Source organism: Panthera onca, chromosome B2, assembly GCF_046562875.1.
Source record: "Panthera onca isolate mPanOnc1 chromosome B2, mPanOnc1 haplotype 2, whole genome shotgun sequence".
NCBI lineage: Eukaryota > Metazoa > Chordata > Mammalia > Carnivora > Felidae > Panthera > Panthera onca.
The window spans coordinates 33,582,375-33,608,229 of record NC_138343.1 but is presented as its reverse complement, the minus strand read 5'-3'; the positions used below and the strand labels follow the sequence as shown (position 1 = coordinate 33,608,229).

Below are 25,855 nucleotides of genomic sequence, written 5' to 3'. Positions count from 1 at the left end.
CAGCCCGGGCCCGGAGGCTGCGCGGCCGCAGCCCTGACCCCAGACCAGACCGCGGGTAGCCGGGGAGGAGGTGAGCGACGGGAGCCGGATCGCCGAGAGCTCCCCCTGCTGCCGGAGCCTGAGAGGGCCTGCGGCGGTCGACCCGGACGAGGAGGGCCACCCGCATCTCGGCCTGCTGCCTCCTCGTTGCGCGTCCAGAGCCCGACTTCTGGTTCCCCGCACCGCTCTTCTAGGCTCCTTTGTCCCGTCTGTCCCCCGAGAGGCCCCGAAGGTGCCCACCCTACTCTTTTGGTCTGTCCGGGTCGGGCGCGACGGGCCAGGCTTCAGCTGCCTGGTCGGCAATTGGAGAGTCCCCTTCCCCGACGCCAACGGCGCGTCATTTCTCCCAGTCCAGATTCCATCCGCAACATGCCGGACGTCAAGGAGAAAGTGCCTCTGAAGGACACAGGCGATGCAGAGTGCGGGTCCTGCAAGCTCGAAGCCTCAGCACCGACCGGGGAAAACGAGAGCGGCCCCAAGGACCACCCTCCCTGTAGGTCCCGCCCCGCCGGCCTTTCGCCGCTCGGCCGGCGCCCAGTGTGGGGCCGGCGGAGAGGAAGGGCCCACGATCCTCCTGTCGTCCTCCCGTCCCTCTTGCTTTGGGTCCCCTTCGCCTGGCCTCCCACCACCCAGTCTCTGCCCACTGACCCTAGGCCCCCTATGACCCAAAGGTCTTCAAAGAGTTGTTGTTCCAGTTAAAAGAAGTGAGCCAGGTGTGATTACTTGAATCTGACAAGATTTGACGCCGTGTTCGTTCACAGCCGTTGTCGTTGTAGTTTGAATTTGTAAGTGGAAAATGGCGGACCCTTGGAGTAGCTTTAAAGGACCCAAGTGATCCCAGATGGAATTGTGTTCTTTTGGCGCTTCGTTGACTCAAGAGGTTACTACTGCTTTGGGCTCCTGTGCTTGAGCTCTGTACTATAGATGTACTTTTATGTTCCTATTGGGTCACAAGGGCTCTCCCACACTTCGGTAGGTCCAGCCTCACTAGGACGCATCCTGCATTTCTCTTATGATAATCTCTGGAGAATTTAAACAGGCATCACTCCGAAGACCTGTCCACATGCAAGAGTTTAACCTGAGTTAAATTCTTGAAGATTGAAATGGGAAAAATTAGTTGAACGCCCTGCTACTAAGTTGAATTACACTTGTTTCTCCTATAGCCACATGGGGGCGCTGCTGGCTAACAGAATGGGCCCAAAGTGGCAAATTGGGTGCGGTGAAATTTATTTAGCTATGAATCTGATATGGGGGTGGAAGTCAGTATTTTGTAAATACAGTGTAAACAAGTTCTTCAGGTGGCTGGATTTTAAAAATCTGCATTAGTTGATTTTACCTCTCATTTCTCTCTCGGCCCGCCCCTTTCCTGAGTTTTACAGCTGTTGGGAGTTGCACAGCGCCACCAAACTCGTGAGCAACAACAATCTTGTCAATGTTATGAACTTTGACTTGTAGTTGGAAAGTGTTTCTCTGTGTGATCTTTCAGTCCTTCAGTAAGCTGCTGTAGCTCACTCTCCCTTTGAAGATGTTCTCTTCTCATTTCGCATTAGTGAATTAGGGGATGGTCCATTTACATATTTGACTGTGTTTTGCCATTTTGGCTGACCCTAAGGACTTCAGAGGGGCTGCAGAAATAAAGGGAACTTCCAACCCTGCATGTAAGGTTCACTTCATCTTTATGTTTACCTAAGCAAGGGCTCAGTGGCTTTTTGGTAAATTTGTGATCACCTTTTTACCCATAAATTTTTTATTTAATTTTGAATTTTGAGATATTTCAACTTTGTTGAAAAGTAAACAAAAAGTGCAGTCGATGTCCACATTGTCAACATTCTGCCACACTGCTCTCTCTCTCTCTCATATATATTTATGTATTTTTTTCTTTTTTGCTGAATATATATATACACACACATTCTGCCACATTGCTCTCTCTATATATACATTCTGCCACATTGCTCTGTCTCATATATATGTATGCATTTTTTTTTCCTTTCTTGCTGAGAATTAGAATAATGACTACCTCTAAAAACTTCATCATGTATTTCCTAAGAATAAAGGCATCCTATGTAACCCTTTTTCTACAATAACTGTCTTTCCTTTTTTCCTCTTTTTTTTTTTAATAGACTCCTGGCCCTGAGATCAAGAGTCGTGTGCTCTACCCACTGAGCCAACCAGGCGCCCCTCCTTTTTACATTTTGAATCTTCTTCCTTATGGAAAACTGGATCATTTACAAAAGTATAGTGACTAGTATCATGAACCATATTTACTCATCACCCAGCTTCAACAAAGATCAACTAACTCATGGCCAATCTTAGTTCATTCATATCTGCTCCACATCTTGGAATCCGAGACTTTGCTGGAAACAAATTATGAAGTGATGTTGAAAGAGAATGGGAAAATACGACTTAGCTGTGTGCAGCTTCGTTTCACATACAAGCGATCATTATAACTCTCATGCCTGTTATGTGAGAATGTTGTCAGCTGGGTCTGTGCTAAGACTTTAGAGCAGTGGTTCCCAACAGCTAGTGCTGGTTTGTGACAAAATTCCTAGCAATATTTAGTGAAAGAAAATAAAGATGTTGTAATGAGTTTTTTCCTAAAGCTAAATTGATTCAGTGTAAAGGACTACTCTTTATTCTGACAATATTCCCGTTCTGGTTTTTTGTTCTTATGTTTTTTTTTGGTTTTTCTGTTTTGTTTGTTGTTGTTTGTTTGTTTGTTTTTTAGAGGTTATTCTGTTATGAAATGATGGCTTGGTGGTGGTAGAGTGGATTTTTTATTTGCTTAGTTGCTGGTCTCACTGTCCATACTTGGCAAAACAAAAGTTGTCCGTTGCTCAAAAGTCTTTTTTGGAAATGTGATTAGTCTGTGCAATCCTAACATCTGGGAGCTACTGCTTTATGAGACCAAATGACATTGGTGCAACTCAGTACCATCTATATGGATATGTTAACTCTCATCAGAGGCTGGAAGAGGAGAGTAGACTCAGTCCCCTTAGATAAATGTTTATTTTTGCAAATCACGAATCATTGTTTCTTTGCTGCTTTCATAATCATTTGGCTTGTTTGTTATTTGTAAAATAGCTTCTTTGTCCTCCCTTACCCCCACACTGGACTATTCCGCGAGGCACTGAGGCCTAGGACAGTTGGCTACAACATGCCCGACTACAGGCACAGGGCCTGGAGTTCAGGAAACAGAAATGACTAGAATGGTTGAATGAAGTTTGTGTAAGATCAAGTTGATGAATCTAAATTTGGGGCCTACTCAGAGTGAATCTCTGAATAAAATAGAAATTTAGGCTTGTGTCCACCATAAGTTGTTTTTTTTTTTTTAATTGAGATAGAGTTGATGCATAACATGGGTTTCAGATGTACACCATAAATTCTTTGTATCACAGGTCCAATAGATACAGTTGACAACGTTTCTAAGCTGAACAACAATATTGGAATGAATCGTGATTTCCGCATGGAAGAAAAGGTTTTACCTCCAAGCAGGTACTGATTTTCTGATTTTCCCATTTTATTCATCCTGCCATAGGTTTTAGCACTAATGTCTTCTGACCAGACTTGAAGCATTTTTATTTAATAATACAGTCAATGCTTTCTCAATAAAACTGGAAAAAATACAGTGTCTGAATATAAACCTTAAGAGGTCTCAACAATTTATTTATTTTTTTAATTTTTTTTTTTAACGTTTATTTATTTTTGAGACAGAGAGAGAGCATGAACGGGGGAGGGTCAGAGAGAGAGGGAGACAAAGAATCTGAAACAGGCTCCAGGCTCTGAGCCATCAGCACAGAGCCTGATGCGGGGCTTGAACTCACGAACCGCGAGATCATGACCTGAGCCGAAGTCGGACACTTAACCGACTGAGCCACCCAGGCGCCCCCCCCCCCTTTTTTTTTAAATTTTTTTTTTAAGAAGTCTCAACAATTTAAACAGAAGAGTAATTATTAGTATTAGAGAGTCAAGAAGCAAATGTTATTTAGTGAATCAACCACAGTAATTACTATTGGAATGTTGATTTTGGGACCCCCCACTAATAATAAAATATCAATAGAGTGGATTTCAGATCTTCTTTGATGGGTGTGGAGGAAGCAGCCTGTGCTGCTGGCTGTGCTGTAGGCTGGCTATTGTGGCCATCAAATGATCCCAAAGCTTGGTAGCTAAAACCATGTTCGTGCTCTCACAGTTTGCGTGGGTCAGAAATATGGGCGTGGTTTAACCGTGGGCCTCAGGCTCAAGGTCTCCCTCTCATGACGTTGCGGTCAATGTGTTGACTGCTGGCCAGAGCCCCCCTCAGTTTCTTGCCACGTGGCAGCTGGCTTCCCTCTGAGTGAGAGAGTAAGGGTGTGAGAGATGGTGCCCACGACAGAACCCACAGTCTTTTGTTGCCTCATCTCAGAAGTGCCTCCTGTTGCCTCTGCTGCGTTCTGTTTGCTAGAAGGTGGGTGCTGAGCCCAGCCCACCCTCCGGACATGAGATGACACCAGTGTGAATGCCAGGAATCCTAGATCTTTGGGGTCATCCTCCCGGCTGCCTACCTTATAGCTCCTTTCAATTACTCTCTTAAGTGACCACAGATTAAACAGGCACAGATAAAATACTAGTTTTCTCATAGTGGCGTTTTCAATTGTCTTTTTGGCCGGCTCATAAATCAGTTTATTTTAGGAATCGGGATCAGAACTCTGTTGATAAATAATGCTCCCCCACCTCCGTCAAGCTTCACTTTGATTGTTAGTTATATTGGCAGTGTAATAAATAAGAACCATCTGGTAAGTGTGAATTAAGTGGCTCTGCTGGTTTATTGGCAGTTGAATGGGTAAAATCGGTGTCAGATTTTAAAACAGTTCTAATTTCCCACCAATGGATATGTGAGGGCAGCTGTGATTAGCTTCCTTAACTGGTTTTGTTATGTGGCAGCTTCAGGGAATCTGTGACTAAAGGGCCATTCTCTGTCACAGGCTGTTCCCCTCCCTCCTCTCTGTGCTCTGATTTGCCCTTGCCTGGTACCAGTGGGGGTCCATGCCAAGCACAGCTTCTATGGGAACGGGTTTTCACCAAAATCCACATTTCCTAGCATCTCTCTCACTGCTTAGATGTGTTTGTTGCTTGAAGGGGAGGAGAAAAGAATGAAACTGGGAGTGAAGGTCTGCCAAAGGGGCAGTAGTGAGACAGTTGGGGGGAGGGTGGATAGAAGAGATGCCAGAGGGAGAAATGAAACAGGGGAAATACTATGATTCAGAGCTGGGTTTTCACGTAAGGTAACACCAAATTCATATCAGGAAAAAGGTTGAAATAACAGTTAGAGGTCACTCATTATTGGCAATTGGCTTCCCTTGTGCATAGGATGGTGTTCGTGACAATTGCACATTCCGAAGGGAAATCCCATGTTTGGGCATTCATTCAATAGGTGTTATATTGAGTCGTTATGTGGTAGGCAAAAATGGGGAGTGCTGGAGATAGAGATATCGATAAATAAGGTACTGTCATTGCTGTTAGGAAGCTTTTGTAGGAGCGACAGTTGAATAACAGTAAAGACTGGTAAATTCACTCATAGTTGTGTATATAGAGTTTCATGAGAGTCCTCAGTTGCTTAAGGAGGGTCAGAGAAGATTGGCCCACAGAGGAAGACTTGAGTTGCTTATGAAGATTTGAGCTGAGTCTTAGAAGTGGAATAGATACTTTCCAGATGGTCTAGGTGTGAAAGAATGCTCCTGGCCGAGGAAACTATGTCAGAGGCAAGAATATAGTATGTTCTTTACAAGTACCTTGGTGTGGTTGAGCACAACATACTATGAGATAAGAGGAGATAAAGTGGAAAAGGAGAAAGGAGACAGAACAATATTCAGATGGGTCCAGGTAGTGGTTTACGTTGCTGATGAGGGGAAGCCCCTAGAGGACTTTAAATGAGCATGGCATCGTGATCAGAACTGAATTTTAGGAGTATTTTATTTTATTTTATTTTATTTTATTTTGTTTTTGAGAGAGCGTGCATACATGCATATTGGGAAGGGGCAGAGTGAGAGAGAGAGAATCTTAAGCAAGCTCCTTGCCCAGAGCAGAGCCCAGCGTGGGCTCCATCTGACATATGAGATCATGACCTGAACTGAAATCAAGAGTCTGATGCTTAACTGACTGGGCCACTCAGGCGCCCCAAGAAGTCCTTGATTTTAGAATGAATTGGTGGAGAACAGATTGACAAGGGACAAGACTGAAGGCAGGGGGACCAGTGAATAGGCTACTGCAGTCGTCTGGGTGAGAGGTGCTGGGAGGAAGGAATGGATTTCAGACACATTTAAGATGCACAGTTTATGGAACTCAGAGATGGATTGGTTAAGTAGGATGAGGAGAAAAGAGTTGAGAACAATTCTAATGCACCTTAGACCATTGGACAGATTATAGTTGGTTACCTCTGATGATTGGGAATGGTGTGTTGGGAGAGGAACTTTGACTTTTTGTTCTTTTTCATCTTTGTATTGCTGAATTTTTGTTTTACAAGAAGCATGCATGACTACTGTATTTTTCGGGGGGGGTGGATGTTTAATTCAAGAAAACCAATAGTTACTTGGCAATGACTAGGTACAGCCTCAGACTTTTCAAATGGTTCCTTTTCTTATGAGTCTAACTCTGTAGATTTAGAGACATCATTTAAATAAACTTTCAGAGGAAAATTAATTCCTGTCATTCTTTTTTTTAATTAATAAACATTAAAATTTTTTAATGTCTATTTATTTTTGATAGAGAGGGGGAGAGTATGAGTGGGGAAGGGGCAGAGAGGGAGACACAGAATCCGAAGCAGGCTTCAGGCTCTGAGCTGTCAGTGCAGAGCCCGATGTGGGGCTTGAACTCAAGAACCATATCATGACCTGAGCTGAAGTGGGATGCTTAACCAACTGAGCCACCCAGGTGCCCCAACACATTTTGTTAAAGTAGTTTTGTTTTCCAGAAAAATGATTGGAAAGTACAAAGTTCCCACATAGCCCCTCTTCTGCCCCATTGTTTATATCTTGTAATAGGTCACTTGTGACAATTGGTGATCTAGTATTAATACATTGTTATTAACTCAAGTCCATAGTTTACATTAGGGTTCATTTTTTGTATTATATATTCTATGGGTTTTGAAAAGTGTGTAATGTCATGAATTCACCATTTTTGTATCATACAGAGTGATTTCACTGACCTAAAAATCCCCTGTGCTCTACTTGTTCGCCCTTTAGTCCCTGCTCCACGAATCCTTGGCAACCACTGATCCTCTTACTGTCTCTGTTGGTTTCCAGAATGTCCTATAATTGGAATCATACAATATGTAGCCTTTTCAGATTGGCTTCTTTCATTATGTAATATGCATTTAAGATTCTTCCATGTCAGGGCGCCTGGGTGGCTCAGTCAGTTGAGCGTCTGGCTTTGGCTCAGGTCATGATCTCACAGTTCGTGGGTTCGAGCCCTGCGTTGGGCTCTGTGCAGACAGCTCAGAGCCTGAAGCTTGCTTCGGATTCTGTGTTTCCCTCACTCTCTGCCCCTCCCCTGCTCACGCTCTGTCTCTCTCTGTCCCTCAAAAATGAATAAATGTTAAAAAAAAAAATGTAAGATTCTCCCATGTCTTTTTGGGGCTTGGTAGCTTATTTCTCTGTAATGCTGAATAAAATCCCGTTGTCCAGTTGTACCACAGTCTGTCCACTCAGCTACAGAAGGACGTCTTGGTTGCTTCCAGGTTTTGGCAATTACGAATCAAGCTGCTATAAACCTCCCTGTGCAAGTGTTTGTGTGGACGTAAGCTTTCAACTCATTTGCTTAAATATGGAAGAGCACAGTTACAAGAGTATGCTTAATTTTGTGGGAAACTGCCAAACCATCTTTTAGAGGGGCTGTACCATTTTGCACCAGGAATGCATGAGAGTTCTTAGAGTTGCTTAACATCCTCACCAGCATTTGGTGGTGTCAGCATTTGGGATTTGGGGCATTCTCATAGATGTGTATCGTTACGTCATTGTTGTTTAATTTGCAGTTCCCTGATGAAATGATGTTGAGTATGCTCATTTTTCATATGCTCATTTGCCATCTGCATGACAACTTTGGCGAACAGACTTGAGTGTCTGTTCAGATCTTTCCCTGTCTTAAAACTGGGTTGTTCTCTTCTTGTTGGGTTTTAAGAGTTCTTTGTCTATTTTGGATACTAGTTCTTTGTCAGATACGTGTTTTGCAAAGATTGTGCTTTGTGTTTTCATTCCCTTAACAGCGTATCTCACAGAGCACAAGTTTTCCAACTTCAATTTTTTTCTTTCATGGATCTTGCTTTTGGTGTTTTATCTAAAAGGTGGTTGCCAGGGGTGCCTGGGTGGCTCAGTTGGTTAAGCATTTTACTCTGGCTCAGGTCATGATCTTGCAGTTCACAAGTTCGAGCCCCACGTTGGGCTCTGTGCTGACAGCTTGGAGTCTAGAGCCTGCTTCAGATTCTGTGTTTCCGTCTCTCTCTGCCCTTCCCCTACTTGTGCTCTGTCTCTCTCGCTCTCTCAAAAAAATAAACATTAAAAAAATAAAAACAAAAATAAAAAATACAAAAGGTCATTGCCAAATGCACAGTCCACCTAGATTTTCTCCTGTGTTATCTTCTGTGTTATCTACATTTTACATTCAGGCCTGTGATCCATTTGTGGAAGGTACCAGGTCTGTGTCTAGACACATTGTTTTTGCATGTGGCTGTCCAGTTGTTCCAGTGCCACATTCTGAAAAGACTGGTCTTTCTAAATGGAGTTGCCTTTGCTTCTGTTTTTTTTTGTTGTTGTTATTGTTTTTTAAGGGAAAGAAATGATGGATCTTTCTGGCCCTCACGACTGGCTACCTGGTAGTACCAGTGAGATTGGGAATACAGGAGGAACAGGTTTGGAGGGAAGATAGCAAATTCATGGGGCACCTGGGTGGCTCAGTCGGTTAAACGTCTGACTTTGGCTCAGGTCACAATCTCGCAGTCCATGAGTTCGAGCCCTGCATCGGGCTCTGTGCTGACAGCTTAGAACGTGGAGCCTGCCTCAGATTCTGTGTCTCCCTCTCTCTCTGCCCCTCCCCCTTTCATGCTCTCTCTCTGTCTCAAAAATAAATAAACGTTAAAAAAATTTTTTTAAAAAAATAGCAAATTCAGTTTTGGATCTGTTGATTTGGAAATACGTATATTCGAGTATTATCAAAGAAGGAAAATCCTGTTTTTCATTTTAGGACTGTAAGAAAATAAAAGATCATTTAGTTCATCGCTGTATGTATACACAAATGGAAACTAAGTCACATATTATCTAGGTTAGATGCAACGTCAGTGCTAAAGCTGGCCTGACATGTCTTCAGGATTCTTTGTGTTGCAGGGCGGGGAGGGCTGCTTAGAATCATGAAGAGCCCTTCTGAGAGCTTTTACTGATGCCCTTGATGACATCCGAGTCTGGCCCCAGCTTGTCAACTTTGCTACAGTCTAAACACAGTTCCTGGCCTTTCCCTGCCAGTATAATCGTCTTTTGTCATATCAAATGCTGTTTGTTTGGGGCTTAGGAGATAATGACCTTATAACAGTTTTTGGGTAGTGAAAGTAATTTGCTCATTTAACCCTCTTACAGTTTGGAAGGCAAGGTCAAGGAGACAATGCATAATGCCTTTTGGGACCATCTTAAAGAACAATTGTCAGCTATTCCCCCAGACTTCAGTTGTGCTCTTGAACTTCTGAAAGAAATTAAAGAGGTGAGTGACAGACTTTCCATTTGTAAATGTGAATGTCCTAGACATCTCCAAGGTCATTGGAATGTCAGTGGCTAGCAGATCCTAACTGAACATGGCCCATGAATCAGTCTAACCAGTAGATGGAAATCACACAGTTTCAACAAGGGAGTTTTTTATTTACTTACTTATTTTTTTTGAGAGAGAGAGAGGGCACAAGTGAGCGAGAAGGAGAGAGAGAAGCGGGGCTCAACCGAAGGGGACTTCTGTTGACCTGAAGCAGGGCTTGAACTCACAAACTGTAAGATCATGACCTGAGCTGAAGTCAGATGCTTAACTGACTGAGCCAACCAGGCACCCTCAACGAGGAAGTTTTAATATAAAAATTATTATGGGGCACCTGGGTGGCTCAGTTGCTTAAGCATCCGACTCTTGATCTCAACTCAGGTCTTGATCTCAGGGTTGTGAGTTCAAGCCCCGTGTTGGGCTCCACACTGGCATAAAGCCTACTTAAAAAAAAATTATTGTAACACGGAATTGGAGAAACAAGATCTTTGAACTAGTGAGAAGCAAAGAAAACTAAAGTATACTAAGATATCAGATCTAAGGAGAATATATTATGCTCCTATGGCTGTGCCAGGGGAGGCTACCAGCCTGTGGGCTGCTGACCACTGGGCACTGCAGGACCTGGGTGCTGCAGCAGGAGCCTGGCCCTGGACAGGTAGACACTTGCTCTGCAGGAACTGAGCCCCAGAGAAGCCACTCAGGCTGTGGGAGCCAGCTCCTGGCAAAGCCACACACACACACACACACACACACACACACACACACACACACACACGCTCGCGCGCACACACACACACACTGCATAATGCCAAGTGAGGATTCCAGAACCAGGAAGGGAAGCTCTCGCCTTTTGCAGTGTCTTTCTAGTATGTGGTGGGCACATCCTAAGGTGTCCCCCAGTGATCCACGCCTCTGTATAATCCCCTTTCCTTGCTTGAGTGGACGAGATCTGTAGCTTGCTTGTAACCAATAGAATATGCAAGGATGATGGGATGTCTGTCCTAGAAATGCATTTCACTATGAAAGACCCCATCTTAGCAGACTGGAGAAAGTCTCTTGCAGCCTTGAAGAAGCAAACAGGTGTGTTGTGAACTGCCCATGGAGAGGGTCTCATGGCAAGGAAATGCAGGTGGCCTCTAGGATCTAAGGACAACATCCGTCTAACAGCCAGTAAGAAGCTGGGGCCCTCAAGTCTACAGGTGGAAGGAGACGAATTCTTCCAGCAATTGGAAATGAGCCTGGTGACAGCTTCCTCTCCAGTGCAGCTTCCAAATGGTCATGTAGGCCAGACAACACCTTGACCGCAGCCTTGTGAGACTCTGGACGAAGGACCCAGCTAAACTGTGCCTGGGCTCCTGATCCACAGAAATTGTGAGATGAGAAATGTGTGTGCTGTTTTAAGCTTCTAAATTTATGCTAATTGGTTAAGCAGCGCAGAAAACTAATAGTGCCCTCTACAGATGAGGCTTAACATTGTGCCACCTGGTAAAGGAAAAATATTTAAGGGACTTACTCATTTTCTCAGAGCAGAGAAAAAAATCATGGACTTGGAACTGAGAGACAATAAATTGACAAATGTTACATTCCATTCCTGTGGCCGCTCAGCTTCCACATGCACCCTTCCACACACACTGCAAATTCCTGAAAAGAACTCTGTTTCTACCTATTAAGATACAGCTGTCTTACAAGTTCTCGTTCTTTCCATAAAATGAGACTCACATTCCCAACAGTTACTGTAACCATTGCTATCTGTATTGCTCCTCAAATCCAGCCACAGTCCTTCTGAATATTCCGTTACCTAAAGTCCAAATTGTAAGGTTAACTTTCAGTAACCTATCTGTAAGATAATAGGAGAGAGAAGAACACGGTTAGCATATACAAATAAACCCATACTTGTAACAGGCAAAGAGAAAATCTATAGTTTTTGTTTCTGTAGTTGGTCACAAGGCTATTGTTGACCTATGGCTTCCTGCTACTGTTGATTCCATATTTCTCTTGTCCACAGCCAGAGCCTCAGCGGTTGGGTTACTTTACATGCTAGAGTGACCCAAACCTTCATCGCCAAAGAGACTGAGTCCTTAAAGCAATTTACTGTTGTTTGTATGCTGTGGTTTTCTGTTAACCTTTATTATTAGGTGTGGAAGTACCAAGAGGAACCTCAGAGAATCTTCTTGCCCTCATTGTGTAGAGCACCAACCTGGTTTCCTCTCCACAGCCAGGTCATTTGCTCTAGCCAGTAGAAGAACTCCTTTTTTCAGCCTATTGGTTCAGTGGTCTGGGGAGCTCAGAATAACCAGGTGCAGCCACATCTTCTGATCGCCGGAACCAATGCCAGCTGAGCATCAGCAGAGCCTAAAGTTAGCAGGATGGGAAACAAAAATTCTCCAAGTAGGTTATTAGGTACGATAGTAAGAGAAACCAGTCCTACCTCCACTCCCTGATTCCTAGGACCATGTTTTCTGGCTTTGGGAAACTATACCATATGATGGTCTTTGATTCAAAGACTGTATTGCATCTTATCAGACAGAACCTCTTCCTTTCAGGGTTTTGTCCCTCAACTCATGCTGTAATCGAGTCAATAAGCCATTCCAGTTTTCAGTTAAGGCCTGTTGATTCAAGGGGGAGGTGGGTATGAACCCAGTGCTGCACTTCCTTTGCTAGAAGATGCATCCTTGATCAGATGGGGCAGGACAGTGGATAAGACATTCTATGAGTACACAGATGTTGGTGCTGATAGAAGCGTTCACACCCATATCCAGAATATGTGTCTGTTCCAGTGAGGATGAATCTGTCCTCTCCTCGGTGGAAGAGGTCCAGAGAAATCATCTGCCACCAGGTGAGGTGGTTGGTTGATCCTCACTGGGGAGTGGCGCCTTATTAGGGGCTTTGTATTTTTAAGGATTTTTAAAATTGTAAACATATGTAACAAAATTTTTACCATTTTAATTTTTTTTTCTTTTTTTTTTTTAAGTAGGCTCCATGTCCAACCTGGGGCTTAAATTCATGACCCTGAGATCAAGAGTTGCATGTTTTATGGACTGAGCCAGCCAGGCATCCCACTGTCTTAATTATTTCTAAGTGTTACAATTCAGTGGCATCACGTACATTCCCAATGTTGGGCGACCATCATCCCATCCATTTCCAGAACGTTCTTATCTTCCCAAGCAGAAACTGTACCCATTAATAGTAACTCTTCATTACCTCCTTCCTGCAGAGTCTGGTATCCTCTATTTTACTTTCTGTCTCTGTGTGTTGACTATGCTAGGTACCTCATATAAAGAGAATCGTATGATATTTGTCCGTTTGTATGTGGCAGATTTCGCTGTAGCGTAATATTTTCAAGGTCCATCCATGTTGTAAGCAAGTGTCAAAGTTTCATTCCTTTTTATGGCCAAATAAAATTCCATTGTATAGATACACTACATTTTGTTCATCCATTCATCTGTTGATGGACATTTGTGTCGTTTTCACATTTTTGCTATTGCGAGTTGTACTGATTTGAACATTCATATACAAGTTTTTGTTTGAACACCTATATTCTGCTCTTTTGGGTACATACCCAGGGGTGGCCTTGCTGAATCATCTGGTAACTCTGTTTGAGAAACCACTAAACAGTGGTTTCAATGGTGGCTATACCATTTTACATTCCCACCAGCAAGGCATGAGAGTTCCAGTTTTTCCACATTTTCCCCAGCTCTTCATTTCTTTTGTCATTATAGACATCTTGGTGGACATGAAGTAGGATCTCACTGGGGTTTTGATCTGTACTTCCCCGGTGGCTAGTGGTGTTAAGCATCTTTTCCTGTGCTTGTTGCCCATGTTCTGTGTCATCTTTGGAGAAAAGTTGATTCAAGTCCTTTGTCCATTTTTAAATTGGGTGGGTTGTTGTTGTTATAAGAGGTCTTTACATATTCTGGATAGTAGCCCCTTGTTAGGTAAATCTTTTGCAAATACAGTCTCCCATTCTGTGGGTAGTTTTTTCACTTTCTTGATAATGTCCTTTGCACAGAAGTTTTAATTTTGGTGAAGTCCAATTTATCTGGCTTGTTCCTTTTGCCTTTGGTGTCATATCTTGCCAAATCCAGGATTATGAAGATTTATCCCTTTATTTCCTTCTAAGAATTTTAGGATTTTAGCTCTTCGGTTTATGTCTTTGATCCATTTTGAGTTGTTTTTATAAGATGTGAGGTAAGGGTCCAACTTCATTATTTTATGTGTAGCTTGCCAGTTTCCCCAGCACCATTTGTTGAAAAGACTGTCCTTTTCCTAGTGAATGGTCTTGGCATTGTTTTAAAAAATCATTTGGCCATATATCCAGGTTTTATTTCTGGACTCTGTTCTATTATTTTGCTCCATAAATCTGTCCTATCCCAGTATATGCTTGGTCTCCTATGGGCCATTTCATCTGATGATCGATTGCTGTGGTGCAGGCCTAATCATATGGTTAGGTAGGTCAGACAACACATGGTTCTTCCTGGGAAGCACAGGCCACCTGGCCACCGAGTGTCTTATGGTGAGGTGTTTACTTCTGCAAAAGCCCAGAGGCAAGCCAAAAACTGTTTCTCAAAAGGCAAATAGCGATTTGCAGAAGAGGGCATAGACTCGCTCTAAAACTCTAGAGGTCTGTGCTGCGATGCTCTTACTGGTGCCTGCCAGAGGCTGTGTAACAGCATCCTTACCTGCCATGGACACTTTAAGTATCACTGAACCTGTAGGATCATGTGGCCCAAACGGTACTGCAGCTTGTATGACAGCCTGGACTTGCTGCCGTAGGGACTACTCTCACTCTGGTTCCCGCTTGAAATTGGAAACCTTAGGAGTGACCTTAGATGAGTGTTGCAGGAGCAAATTCACTTGTGGTGTATGTTGCCTCGAAAACCCAGAAAGGCCTGCAAGTGTTATGCCTCTTTTTTCATGGTGGGTGGTGTGAGGTACCACGACTTGTCCTTCACCTTGGAGGGGTTAGCTAGACAATGTGCAGACCACCGAAGCTCTAGCAACTTTGCTGGGGTGGCAGGCTGCTGACATTTTCTGGGGATTATCTGCCATCCTGTAGTTTGCACGTCTTCCTGAGGCATCTAAAGTCCTTGCTGCTTCCTGCGCCACAGATCCAACGGGTCTGTGGCCTTTTGAGTTCACACGTCACCTGTGCTACAAGTTTGGTATCTGTTAGGGTCCAATCAGAAGAAAGGACCCAGAAAGTAATGTGAACCAAGAGAAACCACAGTACCGCAGGAACATGCTGTGGAGGCGCCCGCCAGAGCCAAGAAGGCAGGCCTCTTCCTCCTTCAGGATCTCTCCGGCTCCCTCTGCGAACAAGACTTACCATTATGCTAGCCGGCAAAGTAAAAATACTTCAAGGGCCTGGCTCTGTTTTCCCAAAGTAGGCCCTGGAGGGTACACTTGGCACTGAGAACCTCCCGCCGGTAACTGGCATAGTTTACCATTTACATGTTTTTTGGGTTTTTTTAGTGTTTACTTTTGAGAAAGAGACAGTGTGTGCGGGGGAGGGGCAGAGAGAGGGGGACAGAAGATCAGAAGCAGACTCCACACTGACAGCAGAGAGCCCCATGTGGGGCTCGAACTCACGAACTGTGAGATCATGACTTGAGGCAACATCGGCCGCTCAACCAACTGAGCCACCCAGGTGCCCTGACCATTTGGATAGTGTGGAAGACTTGTATTTAAGACGAGTCCGAACAGGTGGGAAACGTGGTACCACACAGTACTCCTCTCAGTTACACAGGTATGCGTTGAACCTCACCCTCACCCCCACCATGTTCTCTATGTTACAGAGGTACAGGGATGAACAGAGTCTCTTTTCACAGGGAACTTACATTTTGGAGTTAATAGGCTATTTCCAGTGCCCCTTAACTGTTCCTTGGCCTATTTCTTCCTCACCCTTTGAAGTAAAATAATCTAAAAAATGTCTGCTTTTTATTTTTTATTTTAATATGAAATTTATTGTCAAATTGGTTTCCATGCAACACCCAGTGCTCATCCCAACAGATGCCCTCCTCAATGCCCATCGCCCACTTTCCCCTCCCTCCCCCCATCGACCCTCAGTTTCTTCTCAGTTTTCAAGAGTCTCTTATGATTTGCCTCCTTCCTTCTCTATAACTTTTTTTCCCTCTTCCCCTCCCCCATGGTCTTCTGTTAAGTTTCTCAGGATCCACATAAGAGTGAAAACATATGGTATCTGTCTTTCTCTGTATGACTTATTTCACTTAGCATCACACTCTCCAGTTCCATCCACGTTGCTACAAAAGGCCAGATTTCATTCTTTCTCATTGCCAAGTAGTATGCCATTGTATATATAAACCACATCTTCTTTATCCATTCGTCAGTTGATGGACATTTGGGCTCTTTCCATAATTTGGCTATTGTTGAAAGTGCTGCTATAAACATTGGGGTACAGGTGTCCCTATGCATCAGCACTCCTGTATCCCTTGGGTAAATTCCTAGCAGTGCTATTGCTGGGTCATAGGGTAGATCTATTTTTAATTTTTTTTGAGGAGCCTCTGCCCTGTTTTCCAGAGCGGCTGCACCTGTTTGCGTTCCCACCAACAGTGCAAGAGGGTTCCTGTTTCTCCACATTCTTGCCAGCATCTATAGTCTCCTGATTTGTTCATTTTAGGAGTGTCTGCATTTTAAATTTAAGAGTACCTCATCACTGTGTGATGTGTGTATTTTATATTGTTCTTGGTGTTTCTTTTTACCACACTCCTTGATTTTACTTGTCTCTTTATCTCATTCTGCCTAGAAAACGATGCACTGTTGCTATATCGATCCCCTAAAGCCTTGAACTCTTATCGGCCTCTCAACAAAGATAAATAATGTTCTCTAGGAAATTTAGGGACCCCACTTCTTGGTCCCTAAAAGACAGGCTGACGTCCTTGACTGAAGGGGTTGTCCATTAGGGAAGGTTCGGGGCTTTGCACAGAAAGTGACTCCCTTTGATTTCTTTCCTGGGCAGATCTTGCTCTCACTGCTGTTACCACGCCAGAACCGCCTAAGAAGTGACATTGAAGAAGCACTGGACACGGAGCTCCTCCAGCAGAAGGCAGAACATGGAGCTCTGGATGTCCCGCATCTCTCTAAGTATATTCTCGACACGATGACTTTGCTGTGTGCGCCAGTTCGAGATGAAGCAGTGCAGAAACTAGAGAACATTACAGACCCTGTTTGGTTACTGAGGTGTGAAACTTGACTGCCGTCCCTTGAAACCTGCCTCAGTCCCTGGGCCAGGAAAGTGGGGTCAGACACCAGATTATAGCCCCTGTCTTGGCTGGCTCTTCCCTACTGAAGACCAGACTAATTCCTCTCTTTTCTCTTTGCTCGCCTATTAGCAATTTCCCCGCCCCAAATGGCCTTAGGTTGGTTGGGCCTCCCACATAACATCCTATCATGAAACATTATATAGAGTACGTGTTCAAACATCTTTTCCTCAGGCTTTCACAGTGTGAGGGGACAGGGATGGGAGGTTATTCCTGTATAATAGCTAAAGAAAGCAGGACCCAGACAGTTAAAAAAAGAGAGAGAGAGGAGTGAATGGCCTAGAAATGGCTTCAGAAATAGCATCACCTATAATCCCTATTCCCAGAAAGATTCATTAGCATGCTGGTATATTCCCCTTTGCTGAATCTACCTTTTATTTATTATTATTTTTAAAATTTATTTTGAGAGAGAGACAGCACAAGTGGGGGAGGGGGAGAGAGAGAGAGAGAGAGAGAGAGAGAGAATCCCAAGCAGGCTCTGCACTGCCAGCACAGAGCCTGATGCAAGGGTTCGAACCCATGAAGCCATGAGATCATTACCTGAGCCGAAGTCAGATGCTTAACCAACTGAGCCACCCAGGCGTCCCTGACTCTACCTTTTAAAACAGACAACAGAATGATCATGTGGAGAGAGAGCTAGCCTGGAGGCTTCAAGGTCCAGAGACTTACCAGTTCCTCACTCCGCCATTCACTTACTCTGGGCCTTGGGTCGTGAGTCCCCTCATCACAATGTTATCTTCTGTAAACTTAGGAGGTGGGACTAAGTTAGTTTTAGAGCTTCTAACTCTGGAATACAGTGATTTGATGACACTTTCTGTAGGTTCCCCTCTCACTAGATTTCTTTTCGGAGTATATTTTATTTTCTATGTCAGGGGGATCTTCCAGGTCCTGGGCCTGATGAAAATGGACATGGTGAACTACACTATCCAGAGCCTTCAACCCCACCTGCAGGAACATTCCATCCAGCATGAACGGGCTACGTTCCAGGAACTCCTCAATAAGCAGCCAAGTATGTAAATAACTCGAGGGCAGGAGTGGAAAGATATGATCTTGGGTCTGACTGCTATGATGTTAGAGAGTATTTTGCCTCTTGGGAGCAGAATATTTCTTCCTCAGGTAGCGGGAGGGAGAAGGAAGAGTTGTCTGAGACAGACACCCTCCACCCCTGCTGCCACCAAAGCTCTGATTTGTTCACCAGGAGCATATCTTGAAGAGAACCTTAGTCTTGGAGCTTTAGGGATGCGGATGCTGAACACATTTCCCCACTTCCCCACTCTCTTCCTATCACAGGCCTCCTCAGTCACACCACCAAATGGCTGACCCAAGCAGCAGCAGACCTCACCACACCACTTCCGACTTGCCCTGACACTTCTGACTCCGCCAGTGTGGCCAGCTCCTCTCCGAGCGAGGCAGCCATCAGCCCTGAGCCCCTCAGCCCTACAATGGTGCTGTCCCAGGGTTTCCTGAACCTCCTTCTCTGGGACCCTGAAGATGAAGATTTCCCTGAGGTAGGTCTGTGGAGGGCATCGCCGTGTTTTGTGTTCAGGACCCTCATCTCCTGACAGCCTGTTCTCCCTGCTCCCCCAGACCCTGCTGACGGATAGAATACAGCTGCAGGAGCTCGAGTCCCAGCTGAGCCAGCTAACCATCCTGGCCTCAGTTCTGCTGGTAGCCAGTAGTTTCTCTGGCAGCGTGTTGTTTGGCTCACCCCAGTTTGTGGATAAGCTGAAGCATATAACCAAAGACGTGATGGAGGAGTTTAAGTCCAGGTGAACTGCACAGATTTTTTTAGGGTAGATGGTAATTGTGGTACGAGAACATGGACAGGTCGTGAATGATGCTGACAGTTCTACCACAGACCACAAAGATTGGGACCATCCACAAAGACTGTTGATGTCTTTCCATAATGGTCTTGAGACTTGTGACAGAGAAAAAGAAAGCTTTCTTCCAAAAAGGGTAGTGTGGAGGATAGTTTACTACATAATGATTCATTATCTTGTTTGCTACAAAGCAGTCATTGTCTCGCTGAGTGGACGCCAGTGAGCTGGGCTTAGGTATATCCAGGAGTGTTGATTGAACATCCCCTGTGTGCAGGGGTCACACCAGACGACACAAAGGAATCAGAAGGCCAGGTCTGTCACTGTAATTGGTGATAGTAGGACATGTGACCACAGAAAATGTCCAAGAAAGGGTTAAAATTGTATATACACATACATAAATAAACTCCATAGGGCCAAAGAATTCTGAGTGGATACCAAACTCACGTCCAGAGTTGACTTTGTAGTTTGTCTTGTTTCCTAAGAAGCAGAACATGGTATCAGAGAGAACAGTTGGCTTCTGGAGCATAGTAGTGAAGATGCTGAGCCTACCCACTGGGCCCTGCTGCTACCAGGGACTGGGGTGAGGGCAGGAGGATATCTGGGGGTCTCCCTCCAGTGGGCCCAGCTCCTGGTGTGGGGCTTCGCTGGCTCTGGGCCTATGCCAGGGCCATCCGCTGGGTACCAGCTTACTCTTCTTCATGGTGTAGGCCTGAGGAGGCTATGCAGACTGTGAGTGAACAGGTGTCTCAGGAAATCCATCAAAGCCTCAAGAACATGGGCCTTGCTGCTCTGAGCAGTGAAAACACAGCGTCTCTGATAGGACAGCTCCAGAACATTGCCAAGAAGGAGAACTGTGTCCGCAGTGTCATTGGTGAGTATGCCTGTGGGGATGGTGAGAATGTTCTGGTGAGAGGTAGATCCCATCCCTGGAAGTCAGTTACTAAACCATTTAACAATAAAAAGCATGACCATTGGGCGAGTCACTGTTTAGGCTTTAGTTTTTTCAAAATGCTGGGTTGAGAAGATATTCCTTTTAGTTTAAAGACTGATTCTTGTTCTAAGGAAGATTTGCATCCAGGAATTCATGACTTCTGAGTATGGCATGCTGCCCAACCAACCTGGTTAGGTCATCCCTGGCCTTCTGGGTCGTTTCCTGACTGTAGTCCAAGACATGTGACATCTACCCCCCACGTCCCAGCAATAACAAATTGATGCTGAATTAGCCAGAGGACATTTTCCCATAGCAAGGACTTATCCCTGTTGGAATGGAGGGCATGAACTTGACCTTGCTCTTAACCTCAGCCATCCGAAGGATTGGTCTAAGATCCTCGTGATAAATACTCACTAGGATCTACTGATAGATGCTTAGGTAATCTTTTGAATAGTCTAAAATTTACTAGCCCACTAGTTTGTGATCTTTGCTATGTCCTTGGGAGCCAGAAAGCAGCCCCCTTCCCAAACAAAACAAATTTCCTTATCTCTGGGTGAGTGGGTCGGCTAGTAAATATCTCAGTTAACTTGGAGCTTGAGTGAGTAGAGTTGCAGGGGTAATGTTGCCCCCTGAAAGTTGTTTGCCTTTGCCCTACTCACTGTCGTCTCCTGCTCACAGATCAGCGGATCCATTTGTTTCTCAAATGCTGTTTGGTCCTTGGTGTTCAGCGATCTCTGTTAGATCTCCCTGGAGGCCTTACCGTCATTGAAGCAGAACTGGCAGAATTGGGCCAAAAGTTTGTCAGCCTAACGCACCACAATCAGAAGGTGTTTGGCCCGTACTACACGGAGATCCTAAAAACCCTCATCCCTTCCACTCAGGCACTGGAAACAGAAGTGGAGTCTCTCTGATAGCACCAGCTCAAAGCCCTGGCGCCTTGGACCCAGGAGAGCTCCTTATCACTTTCCTGGGGTGACATCACCACTGACCATCAGAGCAGGAAGCCCTCCTCCCCTCCTGCAGCCAGTACACCCAGGGCTGTAGTGATCAGCATGTAAACACCAGCTGGCCCAAACTCATTCATTAATAAACTTCTGAACCACAAGCAAACCTCCACTCTCCTGTGCTTCAGCTGTGGCTGAGCCCTGTGCTCTGGGCCCCCAACTAGCCGAGATGCCAAAAGACCCCCAGCTTTTCCTCTGCTGGCCAGGGGCTCCCTTCAGCATGCAGAGCTGAGAAGCCAAGACACTCGGGTGCTGGCATTATTTCTCTAAGGGTAAAGCATTTCTCTGAGGGCTCTGAGAATCTGTAGGATTATCCAAAATGTGACTATAACGGCTTCTCTGGAAGTCAGAAATTTTTGTCCAATTCAGCTCAGGATTGGGTGCGGTTGAAATAGGTTACTAGAAACCTCATTTCTAGTACCAGATTCCCCTGAAGATTTCAAATGATGCAACAAGAAATCAAGAAATAGTAAGAGTCTATTGCAGGTCTGCAGCAGGGTGAAACTGAGGCTGCATGCAGATGATATTGGCTGCTAGCAAGCATTCTGTTGAGGCAGGTTTCAGAGTTCGTGGGATTTCTCTCTCTGGAATATCTAGAGTTTATTGTTGATCCTGTTCTCCAGCTGCGTGAATTTCCTGTTCTCTCATCTCTAAGCTTAGACACCCCGTTCTTACGGAGGTGACATGGGCATTTAGAGGTGGTACAGCCTCCATTCTTCCTACTTCCTGTCTGGAACTGTAATGGGCAGGTGCGTTGTGAGCTCCTGTTGGCATCACCAATGAGGGAGGTTCTGGGAAGGGCCTGGGCTTGTCCCCTGGCATCATAGAGCACCACCATTCTCAGGCTGGCTGCACCAGAGCAGCCCTAACCTAGTAGAGCGAAATGAGGAAAATGTTCCATTTAGATTGGCCCTTTTCAAATAATGGAGAAGAGGGGCGCCTGGGTGGCTCAGTCAGTAGAGTGTCCGACTTTGGCTCAGGTCATGATCTCAGGGTCCGTGAGTTCGAGCCCCGCGTCGGGCTCTGTGCTGACAGCTCGGAGCCTGGAGCCTGCTTCAGATTCTGTGTCTCCTTCTCTCTCTAGCCCTCTCCTGTTTGTGCTCTGTCTCTCTCTGTCTTTCAGAAATGAATACATGTTAACAAATATATAAAATAAAGTAAAATAAAATAAAATAATGGAGAAGAGAAAATGAAAATTCACTTATGTGCTCTCCAGGTAATGTGAAGAGAAACAAAGGGTGAAAACGTTTCAGGAACGGAGTGAGCTGCAGGCAACACATGGAATCTAGGACCAACAACAGAAGGGGGATTTGCACTCCGTTAACCCAGGGCTTCTTCCTCATTGACTTCCTTTTTAGAGAGAGAGCCTAGATGGGTGACACAGCTGGGGCAACAGTGCAGCCGTGACCAGAAGCGCTGGAGGGCCTGGATAGACATCCTCAGGATGGGGAAGCCCCGCAAAAGGGTATGTTTAACAAACAGTGAAACTTGCCTAGATGAATTTCTCTGATTTGCAAGGACTAATTTGAATTTCTTAAAAATCCACATTTTGGAAGCCTCATTATCTTAGAGGCAGAAGTGTTCTGAAGGGACACCCGTGAGAAGGTCTGGTCGGTGGGTGCAGACACTAAGCCGACAATAGAACCTTGCTTTATACTTCATAATTAAAATCTGGAATGATCGATTTCTTAGAAATTTTGAGTTGATTTTCCTGTGCTTCCATATAGAGGAGAAAGGGATCCCGACCCAAATAACGAAAGATTCTGTCCTGCCAATGGTTTCAGGGCTTATATACTCAGCGTTGTGGAAAAATACACAAAATTTACCATTAGTGCATTTAGTACATTCACAGTATTGTGTAACTATCACCACTATCTAATTTCAGAGCATTTTCATCATCTCAGAAGGAAGTCACACTCAAGAAGCTTGCTCTTTTGTTTGTTTGTTTAATATTTTATTTTTGGGGCGCCTAGGTGGCTCATTCGGTTAAGTGTCCAACTTCGTCTCAGGTCATGATCTCGCGGTTCATGAGTTCGAGCCCTGCATCGGGCTCTGTGCTGACAGCTCAGAGCCTGGAGCCTGCTTCGGATTCTGTGTCTCCCTCTCTCTCTGTCCCTCCCCCCACTTGCAATCTCTTCCTCTCAAAAATAAATAAACATTAAAAAAATTAAAAGAGATTTTATTTTTAAGTAATTTCTCCACCCAACATGGGGCTCAAACTCACAACCCAGAGATCAAGAGTTGCATGCTCCATGGACTGAGCCAGCCAGGCACCCAGAGTTCGCACTGTCTCTTCTCCCCTCCCCCTAGCCACTGGCATCCACTATTCTGCTTGTTTCAATGAATTTTTTGCCTCTAGATAAATGGAATCAGAATATGAGGTCTTTTGTGACTGGCTTCTTTCACTTAATAGAAGGTTTAAATTGTATCATGTCGTGGCATGTATCAGTACTTCATTCCTTTTTATGACTAATATTCCATGATATGTATATACTACAATTTATTTATCCACTCATCACTTGATGGACATTTGGTTGGTTTTCACCTTTTGGCTTTTGTGAATAGTGCTCCTGTGAATATTTGTGTTTGGTGTAAGTTTTTGTTGGAACACTTCTTTCTTTCCTTTTTTTTTTTTTTTTTTTTTTTGTTTATTTTTGAAGGAGAGGGCGAGACAGAGACAGGGACAGAGACACAGCATGAATGGGGAGAGGGGCAGAGAGAAAGGGAGACACAGAATTTGAAGCAGGCTCCAGGTTCTGAGCTGTCAGCACAGAGCCCGACGCGGGGCTCAAACTCACAAACCGCGAGATCATGACCTGAGCCGAAGTCAGATGCTTAACCAACTGAGCCACCAGGCTCCCCTGGGACACTTATTTTCAATGCTTTAGAGTATATTATATCCAGAAGTGGAATTGGTGGGTCAGGCAGTAATTCTGTGTTTATTGAGAAACTACTAAAATGTTTTCTACAGTAGTTTCTGCATCATGTTTACCTTCCCAGCAGCAGTGTGTGAGGGTTCTAGTGTCTCCACATTTCCACTAACAGTAATTTTTTTCTTTTAATTACAGAAATCTTGGTGGGTGTGAAGTGAAATCTTACTGTGTTTTGATTCACATTTCCCTGATAACTAGTGATGTTGAGCATCTTTTTCATGTGTTTCTTGGGCACTTGTAGATCTTCTCTGGGAAAGTGTTTATTTTAGTCCTTTGCCCATTTGTGAATTAGGTTGTTTGCTGTTGAGTGTAAGAGTTCTTACATATTTTGGATACTAGATCAAATCAGATCTGATGTGTCAGATATGACTTGAAAATATTTTTTACCATTCTGTGGGTTGTCTTTTTCTTGATAATGTCCTTTGATGCACAAAAGTTTTAATTTTGATGAAGTGTAACTTATCAGGCTTTCTTTTTATGGATTGTGCTTTGGCCATCAAATCTAGGAACTCTTTGCTTAGCCCTAGATCCCAAAGATTTTCTCCTGTGTTTTTTGCTAAAAGTTTTGTGTTTTACATTTAAGTCTATGACCCATTTAGAGTTAATTTTGTATAAGGTGTGAGACTTAGGTTGAGGAACTTTTTTTTTTCTTGCCTATGGATGTCCAGTTGCTCCAGTATCATTTGTTGAAAAGGCTGTCTTTCCTCTGGTGAACTGTTTTTGCACCTAATAAGTTGGGCATATTTGCCTGTGTCTCTTTCTGGGTTTCTATTCTATTCCACTGATCTATGTGTCTTTCTTCCACACAACACAGTATCGATTACTCTAGCTATATAATAAGTCTTGAAATTGGGTAGACTGATTCTTCCCACTTTATTCTTCTTTTTCAAAGTTAAAAAATTTTTTTAATGATTTTATTTGGGGGGGGAGAGACAGAGAGAGAGGGAGACATAGAATCTGAAGCAGGCTCTAGGCTGTCCACACACAGCCTGATGCAAGGCTCGAACCCATGAACATAAGATCATAACCTGAGCCGAAGTCAGACGCTTAATCAACTGAGCCACCCAGGGGCCCCTCAAAGTTTTTTTGTTTTTTTTTTTTATTAAGATATTCTAGTTTCTTTGTATTTTTGTAGACTAATCTTGTCTATATCTACAAAAAAAAAACTTGCTGGAATTTTGATAGATATTATGTTTAAACCTGTGTATCAATTTTGGGAGGATTGATACCTTTACTAAGTTGAATGTTCCAGTCCATGAATATGGTATATCCCTCCAGTTATTCTTTCATCAGGACTGTGTAGTTGTTTTTTTTTTTTTTTTAAGTTTCATTTTTTAGTAATATCTATACCCAACCTAGGCCTCGAATTCACAACCCTGAGATCAAGAGTCACACGCTCTTCTGACTGAGCCATCCAGGTGCCCTAGGACTGTGTAGTTTTTATATAAGTCCTGAACATGTTAGATTTACACCTAAGAATTTTTTTTTGAGTGATTTAACCGGTGTTTTACTTTTAATTGTGTCCACATGTGCATTTCTAGAAATAGAATTAACTTTTTCACATTTATTTTGTATCCTGTGATCTTGCTAAACTTGCTTATTAATTTTCTTGTAGATTCCTTGGAATTTTCTATGTGGATAATCATGTATTCTGCAAATAGGGCCAGTTTTATTTCTTTTCTAACATAAATGCCTATTATTTCCTTTACTTGCCTTATTGCACTGGTTTGAACTCCTAGAATTTTAAGACTGGTAATAGTGAAATCCTTTCCTTGTTCCTAGTTTTAAGGGGAAAACATTCAGTTTTTCACTATTAAATATAATGTTGGTTGTAGGTTTTTGTAAATGTTCTTAATCAAGTTGAAGAAGTCCCTGTCTGTTTTAAGTACCACAAATTTAGTGCCTTGAGACAAGCCAAATTTATTATCTACAGTTCTGGATGTAAGAAGTCCACAGTGGGTCTTATGGGCTAAAATTAAGGTGTAGGCAGAGCTGCACGAGGCTCTAGGGACGAATTAGTTTCCTATGACTGCTGTAAAAAATTACCACAAACTGAGTGGCTTAACAAAACCAGAAATATACTCTCTCAGTC

General features: G+C 43.9%; 1 protein-coding gene across 3 annotated transcripts; it reads left to right on the top strand.

The window, feature by feature from the left end:
- On the top strand, positions 1-20,936 carry TCP11 (t-complex 11). 3 transcript variants are annotated; one of them, XM_060615264.3, is made up of 10 exons: positions 1-271; positions 395-532; positions 3,435-3,531; positions 9,636-9,756; positions 16,775-16,995; positions 17,948-18,084; positions 18,366-18,583; positions 18,663-18,844; positions 19,603-19,766; positions 20,505-20,936. In XM_060615264.3, the coding sequence occupies exons 2-10, from the start codon at positions 409-411 to the stop codon at positions 20,735-20,737; spliced, it is 1,497 nt and encodes a 498-aa protein (XP_060471247.1). In that variant the 5' UTR covers positions 1-271; positions 395-408; the 3' UTR covers positions 20,738-20,936. The 3 variants fall into 3 exon arrangements, with proteins under 3 accessions (XP_060471247.1, XP_060471246.1, XP_060471248.1); XM_060615263.3 differs by having other exon boundaries at positions 181-271; positions 390-532; XM_060615265.3 differs by lacking the exons at positions 1-271; positions 395-532; positions 3,435-3,531; positions 9,636-9,756 and adding an exon at positions 12,595-12,634.
- Positions 20,937-25,855: the final 4,919 nt, after the last annotated feature.

Coding starts and splice junctions, on each gene's coding strand:
- TCP11 (XM_060615264.3), top strand. CDS start 409: ATGCCGGACGTCAAGGAGAAAGTGCCTCTGAAGGACACAGGCGATGCA. Junction 3,532..9,635: donor AAGGTTTTACCTCCAAGCAG/GTACTGATTTTC, acceptor ACCCTCTTACAG/TTTGGAAGGCAAGGTCAAGG. Junction 18,085..18,365: donor ACTCCTCAATAAGCAGCCAA/GTATGTAAATAA, acceptor TTCCTATCACAG/GCCTCCTCAGTCACACCACC.